The sequence below is a fragment of the Mustela nivalis genome, assembly GCF_964662115.1.
Source record: "Mustela nivalis genome assembly, chromosome: 9".
In the NCBI taxonomy this organism is placed as follows: domain Eukaryota; kingdom Metazoa; phylum Chordata; class Mammalia; order Carnivora; family Mustelidae; genus Mustela; species Mustela nivalis.
This window is the reverse complement of record NC_139028.1, coordinates 45,081,833-45,094,426: the sequence shown is the minus strand read 5'-3', so window position 1 is coordinate 45,094,426 and position 12,594 is coordinate 45,081,833. Positions and strand designations below refer to the sequence as shown.

General features: G+C 43.6%; 1 protein-coding gene across 1 annotated transcript in view; it reads left to right on the top strand.

The window, feature by feature from the left end:
- Nucleotides 1–12,594, top strand: part of HEPHL1 (hephaestin like 1) — a gene marked incomplete at both ends in the record, with an annotated part of 86,283 nt that overhangs the window by 49,927 nt on the left and 23,762 nt on the right. The window contains 3 exons of the mRNA XM_082684105.1: nucleotides 5,093–5,232; nucleotides 7,887–8,027; nucleotides 11,458–11,564. Coding sequence (XP_082540231.1) covers nucleotides 5,093–5,232; nucleotides 7,887–8,027; nucleotides 11,458–11,564 — 388 coding nt within the window. The remainder of the gene's footprint in view (nucleotides 1–5,092; nucleotides 5,233–7,886; nucleotides 8,028–11,457; nucleotides 11,565–12,594) is intronic.

Here is a 12,594-nt window from a genome sequence, read left to right as displayed (position 1 = left end):
TTGCACATGCTCCATAGATATTTCTCAAGTGGGGACACCTAACATTGCCCTGGTTTTGTCTGTACAACTCTGGTAGACAGAGACTGTTATTGTGAGCACAAAAGAGGAGGCAAGCTGCCAATCTGCCTCCCGGGAGAAGCGTCTGAAGTCATTTGGGGGCAAACCCCGCAGGCTCAGGGCATCCCCTGCTCGCGGTGGCTGGTTGCAAGTGTGGCTGTCCCAAGCATGTGTGTGCCTTTGAGAGAGTGCCAAGCTTGAGAGGGTTAGGGAAAAGATGCAGGTCCCAGTAACAGGGGGACTGTGAAGACGAAATGGTACAGAAGGAGGCAGAGGCAAGGTGAGCAGGTAGCAGGTAGATTGAGGACCGCAGGGAAAGAGCCTTCATGGGATGGGGAACAGCCTAGGAGCAGGTAGGAGGCATTGCCTTGGCAGAGATACCCAAATTAAGATGGACAGGCTGTACCCAGAGAGTTCCCAAGACTGACCCTCCCGGGAGAGTACTGTCACCAGCGCTAAGCACCAAAGGGTCCGCAGGGCTGGAGCATGGCGTGGTCCTGTGAGCTCTGGTGCCCTGCACACACTTCCCCTGTGTGCAATGGGGTAGAGTCAAACAGGGTATAGAGGCATCTGCCAGCTTGGACCTGTAGACCTCCTCCTCCAAGTTCATACGCTTCACTCAGAAACAGCCTGCTGCTTGGGTATTTCCTGCCCCATATACAGACCAGGAGATTCAGTGCAGAAGGTTAAGGCTAACCACTAGTCATGGGTCCTAGAATTGAACATAGACCTTTTGAAAGACTGATCAGTGTTCTCACCACGAAGCCATGTTAATTTGCATGTATTTGTTCCTCTTTGTTCTGTATTATCAGCTCCCCGCCGCCCTGACCCCACTAATTCTTTTTTGCCATGCCACACACAAATCCTCTATACCCAGCTGTTCTGATTTTAACACGTCTTTTTTCCTGTTGGCCTGTTTTGAGGGTATAGACTCCTGGAAAAGAGAGTAGAACAGCGTCACCTTATGGATAAATGAAGAAATGAAATGACTCTTCCCTTCTAAAAAGATTTGCCTCAGGGACAGGACAATTTAAAATTTGTTCCCATAACTCACCAACCCAATTATTAAACCAGACACTCCTGTCTTGCAAAACCAGTGTTGCCGATACCAGCTCCTGACTGATGCTGGGGCAGTGGAAAATGAAATGAAGAGTGATCCAGCCTTTTCTAAAATGATGATGTTTACTAAAAGGCTGCTAGAACTAAAGAAATAATGGCATAACAATTTTGTGGTATGTATATTCTTAGCCCATGAGAGTGTAAGAGACAGAGCCATCATGATTTTCTTGACACTTAGGATAATTTTGGTTTTCCGACCACCTGCTCTCTGGACTGGCAGGAGGCAGCAGCCTCACTCAGTCTTCTGGGATTTTCTCCCAGGAGACAGAGATAGAGGGTGCTGGCTGTGTTTGCCCTCTGCCCTGCCACTCAGAATATTTCCCATAAATAAATGAAAACAAAGGAAAATGAGAACCTGTTTACATATTCAAAGTGCAGTGGATCCACAGAAAGTAACAGTACAGATGGAGATGACCGGGCCTCTTAGAGGCACATCTGGGGTACCTCTGCAGCTGGGAGACCAGGGACAAATGCCCCTTCTGCCCCCCAACTCTTATGTCTCTGCCTTTTGAGCCAAAGCCTCGGGAGGAAGCACATCTGGTTTCCATACCACCTGTCAGTGTGGGTTATCCTTGAGACATTCCTTCATCCTGGTTCACACAGACTCTCTGCCTCACCTTGGGGACCTAGATATCTTCCCCTAAGGGCTTTCTCAGAACACACTGAGAAGGCCTTGGGATCCCAGAAAAGCAACCAGCGGGACTCATCAGCACAATGCCAGGTTTTGTGCTGTGGGAGACAATTCAAAATCTGAGAGAGAGTTGCTCTAGGGAAATAAAGCTGTATTCCTCGGACTCCTGAACTTGTGGACTGATAGGCATTTAATTTCATCAGCGTGAGATTTGAGACAATAACAGCCATGTATGGAGCCACCATGTGACAAGCATTTTGTTAGGGTTTTTAAAAAAACCCTATCTCCTAGTGACCCTCACAATGTCCTTGACCCACTTGGTGAGCCTCAGCCCAGCATCTCAGCTGACATCCCAGCAAGACAGCAGAAGAGCAAGCGCTTACAAGGTGCTCGGTGTGTGTCTGGTACAGGTCTTTACTGAGCTCAACCCACAGCCTCCCCACACCTGTCCTGGGAGGCCAATACATTGTCATGACCCCACTTTGCAGACCAGGAAAGCTGACAAACAGTAAAACATGGCTCCAGAGGCATCTGGGTCACTCCCGCAATGTTACTAGGACTCTCGGAAAATGAAAGTAGAAGAAAAATTCTCTTCCCTTGGAAAGCAGGCGGTCCAGATTGAAGACGTACATGTCTTTCTTTGTTAAGCATCTACTGTATCTAGGCATTGTACCCGGTGTTGTTAAACGGTGTTAAAAAGGACAGGCGAGTTTCCTTCCCACACAGAATTCATGGCGCATGGGGAAGACAGGAGACCAAGCATACTGAGCGAGGTGATCACTATGAGAGGAGGAGGGAGCCCACAGAGGGAGCCCACAGCAGGTGTGCATGGCCCCGGGTCGGGGAGAGCTAGGGAGAAAGCAGGTGGCCAAGGAAAGCGTCTTTGAGGAAGCAGTCTTTGTCCTGGGACTTGAGGAATACGCTAGTTGAAGAGGTGGCAACTGTGTTCTTGACCCAGAGGAGAACACTTGGAAGGCCTAGAGGTGGGAAGCACACATGGAGCTTGAGAGAGAATGTTCAGAACGACCAAAACAGAGAGTATGTGGTGCCAGTGAGGGAAAAGGAGGCTTGGGAGGTTGGCGGAGGCAGAGAGTGAAGGGTTGTGAGGATTTTGGGAACTGGGCAGTGGGAGGCCAACAACAGGTTTTTTCACCTGTTGAATGTACAGGTTAGGATCACTCTGCCTATAGTGTAGAGGAGAGAGGGAAGGGAGGAGTGTGAGAGGCACATAGAATGACCGAGAACAACCCAGTTCACACAGGTAAGTGAGGTCGGTGACTTAGGTTGGAGTGCAGGCAGTTTAAGGGAGGGAAATGGACATACCATGTTTTATAGGTAAAACTGATAGGGTTTTTTTTCCCATCGCTTGTGACCATCTATCTTGGTGGTGGATTAAACACATAGTTGACCCTCACTATTGCAGACTCAATGTTTGTGAATTTGCCTTCTTGCTGAAATTTATTTGTAATACCAAAATCAAATTTTGTGGTGCTTTGGGGGTCATTTACAGGGATGTATAAAGCAGCAAAGGATTTGTGTCCCCCGATGCACACATTCCCAGCTGAGGTCAGACAAACAAGGCATCCCTCTGCCTCCTTGTTTCAACTTTCAGTGTAAACAGACATCCTCTTTGTGGTCCCTTTAGTGCTACTTTTGTGTATGTATGTGTGCTTTTTTGGGTGACTTAGCTGTCTAAAATGCCCCCACAGAGTAGCACTGCCTAGTGTTCTCAAGTATGAGAAGGCTGTGATGTGCCTTGCAGAGGAAATACGTATTAGATAAGCTTCATTCAGGCACGAGTTACAGTGCTATTGCCATGAGTTTAAAGCCAATGAATCAGCAATACATATTGAATAAGATGTCTTTATTTTTTTTTAAGATTTTATTTATATATTTGATAGAGATCACATGTAGGCAAAAAGGCAGGCAGAGAGAGAAGGGGGGAAGCAGACTCTCTTCTGAGCAAAGAGCCGGATGCGGGGCTTGATCCCAGGACCCTGGGATCATGACCTGAGCTGAAGGCAGAGGCTTAACTCACTGAGCCACCCAGGTGCCCCTGAATAAGATGTCTTTAAACAGCAACACACATAAAATAAGGATATTTATTAATCAGCTAATGAAAATATTGTGACCAGAGTTTTAAAGAAACTGGATTGGTTTGTTTGTTTGTTTTTTGGAAGGTTGGAGAGGTGGCTTTTCCTCTATCCTTCAGATTCTTCTGGCTGGTCTAAGAATTAAATTGACATGAGAAAATCAAATTTATGTACACAGGGAGAATCCACATAAACATGAGAGATTCCAAACAGGCAAAACTCGATATATAAGGAGAAGGGGGAAGGAGTCTGGGACTTCCAAGGAAAGGAGAGCAATTCATAAGAAGATGAAAGAGAGTAAATGTTAGGTAAAGAAATGTTGGCTGGGCAACTCAGAAACAAGGAGGCAGAGAGAATTTTAGCAAACAGACTTTGCTAAATTCCTCCCTGTCTCCCACCCCTAGTTCATATTATAATGTAGTTATAATGGGATTGGGTCCTCTACCTAAATACTTCTAGGCAGTTAGGGGGGAGGTCAAAGTTTTTCCTGGACCTTTTGGGTCTCAATTGTTTCCAGCTCAAAATAATCCACATGCCAAAATGGCATCTCTTAGGGGCATTCTTTGTGAACACCTACAAAACCCAACTTTGGATTTCCTCCAGGAGTCATGGTTCAGTATTCATTATCTCAGTGTTTGAGGTCACTTTCTAGAACACAATTCCTGTGAAGAACAAGAATCAACTATGCCTATATTTGTATGTGTGTATATGCACAATATACAACCCAGAGTCTGGCCTGAGGTCTTTAAAGTGGAAAAGTAGAACGCAGTGCAGAATGATACACATGAAATCTGAAGGAATTCAGGGTGATAGAGTGTGAGTGTGCACATGTGTCAGGCATGTGCATGTGTGTGAGGTTAGTTAGTCCCAACAAGCAACATGCCATCTTATGGGAGTCCCTAACTAAGGTTGGCCCCATGGAGCGTGCAGCAGGACTCTGCAACGATGGTCCAAGAAGTAAGACCAGGGCCAGAGCTGGCCTGCTCCCATCAAAACCCTCTGAGGTGTTTTCAAGTGCAGATCCCTGGCCCCACTTCCAGAGAGCCTGTTGCAGAAGTCCAGCTCCACAGGGGGTTCCCGATGGCAGCCGGGTTTGGGAAACCCTGCTCCAGAGTACCCCTGAGTCACTCAGAAGCACTCAAGGGTTTTCTACCTCCTGGCAACTTTAATTTCTGATGTTTCTACTTTACAGACACGGAGATATATTTATGAACCACACTGAAAACTGGATTGGCTCTCAGTACAGGAAGGTGGTTTACAGAGAATATACTGATGGAGAATTTGTGGAGATCAAAGCCCGACCGCCACGAGAGAAACACCTGGAACTCCTGGGTATGGCATAGATTGCAGGCATGCACTGCCAGCCCCAAGAGTGGCCTGAGAAGGCACATCAGGGACAGAGCAGCCTGACTACATTGATCCAAGTGTGACATCTTCCTGTCTTCCCATTGTCAGGGAGCACACTCATTCAAAGAATAGTCAACCAGATGGCCAGATAACACGCAAACAGCCATCCATATCACCAGGGTTGTCTAACCAACATCTGTCACCCTCAAGTCCCTTTCTCATCCCTCTGCTAAGCCAGGACATTTTAACTTGGAATAATTTGATGCCTCAGAAGAGCAGGCAGAGTATTTGCATAATTTCTTCAAGGTCCTGGATTCTCCGTGCACAGAGCCATAAGAACACACCATAAAAACAATTCAACCCAAAGAGAAACCCCTTATACGAGAGGAACGCCAGGTGAAAGGCCTGGTTTGAGTTCAGAAGGCCCTGAACTTGGTCTTCTCAGGAACTCCTGGGCCTGTCTGAAATCCTGGGCTGCCTGACCTGGTGATTAGAACTCGAAGAGTTCTTCTTCCCTGCTTTCACCTGGGAGTTGCCAAACCTGACCCCATCACAAAGATGAGATCTTTTGGCTGAGGGCTAATCTAGAAGAGTCTCTGAAATCCATCCCCCCCCCCTTTTTTTTTCTGTTCTCAATTTTAAATGCACAAGGTGACATATAAATAGTATGGCTTTACACAGTACTTTTTTTTTTTAAAGATTTATTTATTTAATTGACAGACAGAGATCACAAGTAGACAGAGAGACAGGCAGAGAGAGAGGAGGAAGCAGGCTCCCTGCTGAGCAGAGACCATGATGCAGGGCTTGATCCCAGGACCCTGGGATCATGACCTGAGCCGAAGGCAGAGGCTTTAACCCACTGAGCCACCCAGGCACCCCCACAGTACTTCTTAATATTAAAAAAGGCACCAAGATAGCTAGCTTGATAAATTATTACATGCCCCACCCATCTTCTCCACACCCTGTCTATCAACAGTGGCATGGGAGCTTGTTTGTGACACTGAAGAGTCAGCTGCAGTGATAACATTTCTTCCTTGGAGCTGTGTATGTCGAATGAGCTCCAGGAAAAAAGCTCACTGGTCCTGCCAACAAGAGCAGGTTGCCTCTCAAAAAGTCCCAGTTGGGGTCTGCTCAGTAAAATGACACAAAGCAGTGACACCATCAGGGGCAAGCCCAGCAGTGCTTCCCCCAGAAGAGCGTGAGGCCCAACTGCTCATTTTCTGCAGGTCAGGGACAGGCCTGTGCCCCTGAAGTTCCAAAGGGCACAGGGCAGGCAGCCCTTTGTTTCTTAGGCTCCCGGTGACCTATCAGGCCCCAAATCAGAAGACATTCACTCTCACCAGTACAGCAGGCCATGTGGAATGAAAGCAGTAATTAATGACAAATAATGATTTTAAATCATGCATACACTTTCCCCTCTCTGGAACTATACTCAACTTCGCAGTTTAAAAAACATGCATTTCTTTTCTAGCTTTAGCATGAAAAACAAAATAGCATTTTTTTCAGACACTTCCTGATTCATACTAAATGTTTTCTCCCAAAGGTAAAAATAGTCCAACAAAATTCCTGATTTATTTAGGACTCTAGTGGTCTTCTCAGAAAAGCAACTAAAATGATGGGTTGAATTGGTGAAGAGTGGATGGGTGCAGTCAGACCCCCTACCGTGAACGTAGCTCTCTATGAAAGTTGAATCCTAGGGACACCCAAGGATGCAAAGAAATCCCCAAGGGCCATAGGATCAGGTCTGAAGTGATTCCAAAATGGGATTCTGTTAACATCGTCCTTGAAGCGATGCCACATGAAGAGGCTGGTGTGTATGGCGCTCTGTTACTGTGGGGCAGGCGCTGAGAAAACTGCTTTTGTGCGAGAGAGGCCCCTAGTATAGGCAAGGGGCATTGAAGGCACATGCCTTTCTGGCAAGGGTGTGGGCCTATTTCTGTTGGCACGCAGGCTGGCTGCTTCCAACAGAAGCGTACACGTGGGATTGCTGGAGAGAGCATGTCTCATCAAGGTATCCAAGTGGTGTTGGACATGCATGAGTGAAATCATTGTATTGATCATAAATCAGTACATAGGTGTTTCAATTTTGGTCTTACCTTCAAATCTCTTTCATATACAATATTTCATTGGATTCTCATTATAGTTTTTATTATTGATATATCCACTTACCAGATAATGAGCAATTTTGGACTTGCCAAAGGTTACATACAGAAGGATTACAATGGAAAGTCACCATATCATGTGGATATGGCTTTTCCTGGAAACCGTCTCTGCAGCAGTAAAAATTTCTGTATTTATTGAGCACTTACTGTGTTTCAGTGCCCTGAAATAATTTATTATTTCATTTAATCCTTACTATATCTTCATGAGAAAGGTGATATTAAACCCATTTCATGGATGAGTAAATTAAGTCAGGCAGGTCACTTAAGCAAGGTCTCTCAAATAAGTGAAGGAAGCGGGATTTGAACCCAGGTTGATCCGACTGCCAAACCCTACATGAGTATTTCATATGACATATATTGCCCTCTAAAGGAAGAAGCTATGGTTAGCTTTATTTTGCTAAAAACGAACTGCATATATATTCCTTCAGTGTTGAAAAGAGCAACGATAACGCTCACAGGCTTGTGCTTTGCCTTTAGGCCCAATGATTCATGCTGAGGTGGGCGACTCCATCCTGATCATATTTAAGAACAAAGCCAACCGGCCCTACTCCATCTCAGCCCAAGGTATTGCAGACATGGAGAGCGGAAAGCAGCTCCAAGCATCTGTCACAAAACCAGGTAAGTTACATGGGAGATCTGCTCCATGCTGATAAGGACACTGGACTCAACTCTCTTCTGAACTTTTCTGATCTTTGAAAGCTCTTGGAAGGCTCATCTTAATGCCAACATGTTTCAGTCATCACATAGTCACTCTTAATACAGGATCATCAGTCAGCTAATGACCAAGTAGTTAGGCTACTAAATGCATTAGGGACCTAAATGCATAGTAAGACATAATAATAGCTGATACATATTGAATGTCATCTTTTGCCAGGTGCTACGCTATTAGGGCATCCTTTAGGGACCTAAATGCATAGTAAGACATAATAATAGCTGATACATATTGAATGTCATCTTTTGCCAGGTGCTACGCTATATTTAAAAAAAATTCATTTTCCTTATAATAGCCCAACAAGGTACACACTAACATATGTCATTGACTTTGATATCTTTGATTAGAATATCCATCATTATTTTTATCTGTTACTAAAAAAAAAAAAAAAAAAAAGAACATATGGTCAATTAGACCTTAGCATGCCACTGATCGAAAGATGCATCTTGATTTGAGTTATGTTAAAATGTAAAAAATGCACATCCTACAATTGAGGGAAATATTATATTGTTATGTCCATTTAACAGATGACTGAAGAACAGAGGGGTAAAGAACTTGACCGGATCATACATTAGTAACAGTGAAACCTCAGTTTGTTGGACTTAGAACCTCTGCTCTTAGCCATACGTTTCTTTTGAGTTGCTTAAAATGAATTCGGAAGAAAAAAAGACAAACAAGATGAACCATTTTAGTAGTAATGCAGATTATGCCTAATGAAATTCTAAGTGGTGAAGAGTTTCAAGAATGTATCTGGGAATGTTTACAAAAGTTTCAGAGAAGGAAAATCCATAAAGATTGATTGATGATTGATTGATTGATTCAGAGCAAATAAAGTAGTAGTTAGGGAAAGCTTTCTAAAAGAGGTGGAACTCTACCTGGGTTTTAAAATATATACTGAAGGGAGAGAAGGTCTCACACTTTAAAGAGCTTCCCGTAACATTTACACAGTTGAAATGTGGTTGTAGTAAATGTCAAGATCCTCTGTGACCTTCAGTTATGAAATTGAGAGCAATCATAAGAATAATTAGAGGGGAATTATATTCCATTTTACTTCTCATATATATATATAATACTAAATACTATAGTAATTGCAATAAAGGTCATATAAACCTGTAAAATGTTAAAGATGCATAGAAGGAAGAAGAGAAAACAATCTAATGCATCATGAGAAAAAATTAGCAAGATATTCCTATAAGGATGGGGTTGAGGAAAAGAAATCTTCACTGGCCACAATTCCAACCTCTCTTGCTGCTCCACACCCCACACTTCCCCCAATTCCTAAATCTGTCTTTTGCTGCTTCAAGAAATCTCTCATGAATATTCTAAATGTCTGTCTATAGGGAGATACGCAAACACATTTTGGACTATCCCTCTGATGAACTATTACACAGCCATTAAATGATGTTTAAGAAGGTTTTAATGACATGGGAAAAACTTGTGGTATCATGTTAAGCAAAATACAGGTATAGAACAAAGGTTAAAAAGGAAATAAACCAAAATGTTCATAATGGTTGCATCTTTAAGATAGTATTTTAAGTAATAGGGTGATGCTCATTCTACACCTTCACCTTGTTTGTACTTTCTACATTTTCTTGTATTGGGTGTCTCACTTTTATGAAGAGGGAACTGGTTTTAGTTGGGTCAAAAAAGCAACTAAAGTTATTCATTTTTGATGGCAAAAAGTGACTCAGAAGGGAGGAAGAAGGTGCCAGTCAGGGAGGAAGAAGGTGCCAGTCAGGCTTGGGCTCTGACAGGGCTGTGGGCCAGCTGGCGTGAGCCCTCACAGGCTGCTATGCCCTGATGGTGAGGACTGGTAAGGGACATAGTTCTTCTGTGCTGACTGGCCTTCTAAGTGTCCTTAATAGGGTTATCGGGGTAGAGGGAAGAAGAGAATCCCCACAAGGGTCTCTGTCTGACAAGGTTGAAAGTCTTGGGAGAGCCCAGAGATGGGGGCAGGTAGGAGGAAGAAATTAATTTCTTGCACAAAATCCAGACAGGTTGGAGAATGGTTAATTCAGGCATTCATGAGATAAACAAAGCAATCCCTCTCAAATTTCTTCTCCTTTTCCTTCTTCTTTTTCATGCCGCCACTCAACATACATGTCCTGAACATCTTCTTTTGTTTAGAACTGTGCTCCCCAGTGGGGTGAATAATGGATCATTCCAACTTTAATAATACCTCCCCTTAACCACTCACTTTGAGGACGCTAAATATCAGTGGGTTTTCTTGCAATTAACAAGGCAGAGGGGCTATTATGAAAGATAATGAAAACTAGACCCAAGGTTATATTGCTAACTTACCGGTGAATCAGCAAATATGGAGGAGTGACATACAAGCATCATTTTTGTTTTGCCTTGTGGCTTGCACTCATGTACAGGCTGTATGTCCAGATGGGGAGGGATGTGACCTAAACAGTTCAAAAAGAGATAGCAATTTTTATTTATTTATTTTTTTGATTAATTATTTTTATTAACATATAATGTATTATTTGCCCCAGGGGTACAGGTCTGTGAATCGTCAGGTTTACACACGACACAGCACTCACCATAAAACATACCCTCTGCAATGTCCATAACCCAACCATCCTCTCCATAACTCCCTCCCCCAAGCAACCCTCAGTTTATTTTGTGTGATTAAGAGTCTCTTATGGGGGCGCCTGGGTGCCTCAGTGGGTTAAGCCTCTGCCTTCCGCTCAGGTCATGATCGCAGGGCCCTGGCATAGAGCCCCGCATCGGACTCTCTGCTCAGCAGGGAGCCTGCTTCCCCTTCTCTCTCTCTGCCTGCCTCTCTGCCTACTCGTGATCTCCGTTTATCAAATAAATAAAATATTTTTTTTAAAAAGAGTCTCTTATGGTTTGTCTCCCTCCTGATCTCATCTTGGTTAATTTTTCCTTCCCTATCCCTCAAACGCCCCACTCTGCCTCTCAAATTCCTCATATCAGGGAGATCATATGATAATTGTCTTTGACTGACTTATTTCAGTCAACATATTACCCTCTAGCTCCATCCATGTTGTTGCAAATGGCAAGATTTCATTTCCTTTGATGGCTGCATAGTATTCCAGTGTGTGTGTGTGTGTGTGTATGTATGTGTACACACCACAAGGAGATAGCACTTTAAATGTGGCTTTCATTTGAGACTTTTACAATGTGATTATCTTGCTAATGTATGTGAGTTTATTTGTGACTCCTCTGCAAGGTTCTGGGTCAGCCACAGGGGATGCATAGATGTGGTGCCTGGCGTTCATTTGTTGTAGCATATGTATGAATGAACATTTATTAACTGCCTTCAATGTGAGGCACTAACCTAGGTATTTTATTTTATTTAATCTTCAGGAGAAATAAACACCTACAGGTGGAATGTCCCTAAAAGATCTGGTCCAGGACCAAATGACCCAAATTGTATTCCGTCAGTTTACTATTCAACAGTAAACTTTGTGAAGGTAAGACTGAGAAAGAAACCAAAATGCTTTAAGTAATATGGCTTTAAATCAATTATTCAAGTTATCACAACTTGGGTGTAATGGTTGAGAGCAGAAATTTCGAACTATCGCCATGCACATTTGTTAACATTGTCTATGGTTGAGTTGAGTGGTATTAAGAAAACAAAATTCAAATGAGTAAATTTTAGAGGTCTCATTGGCTTTATTCAACAATTCATGATTTGGGCAGCTTCCTTTCTACAGATAGAAAGGATCTCTGAAGAACTGTACAAAATGAAAGACTTGTATAGGCAGAAGGGGGCAAAACAAGGAAGTTACTAGCGAAGAGTGGATTCTTTATGGCAGGGTCACCTTCCTTTAAGGGATAGCAGGGGTCTGTCAAGCAGATTACCTCACTAGTGCTAGTGATTCACTAGTTTAAGATTCTGTTCCTGGGAGAGATTGAAACTGGAATTAACCTAGGAAGTAAGTCTTGGTTTGGTGATATGGGTTTAGCACAAGTGACTCCATTACGTACCTGTTGTCTTTTTTTTTTTTTAATATTTTATTTATTTATTTGACAGACAGAGATCACAAGCAGGCAGAGAGGCAGGCAGAGAGAGAGGAGGAAGCAGGCTCCCCGCTGAGCAGAGAGTCTGATGCGGGGCTCGATCCCAGGACCCTGGGACCGTGATCTGAGCCGAAGGCAGAGGCCTTAACCCACTAAGCCACCCAGGCACCCCTGTCATGATGCTTTTTGTTGAATCTCTGTGGTATTCATAGGTCACAGATTCAGGTTTACATTTCTTAAGTTGGTCATTCTCTTCATTCTTTTTTCAATGTTCCAGTCTTCTCAAGACCATTTGCTCATTTAGCAGCTATGAACATGCATTTCAAGCTTTTGAAGGAATACAGTGCACCGGGGAGACTATTGTGATGATTATAAGCAGAACAATCCCCACTTTCTGGTGTGCACTTTGGAGCCAGAATCCCCAAGGCAAACCAATCAAAATAAAATAAGTCAAAGAAAGGCCAGGTTGAAGGAGTCACT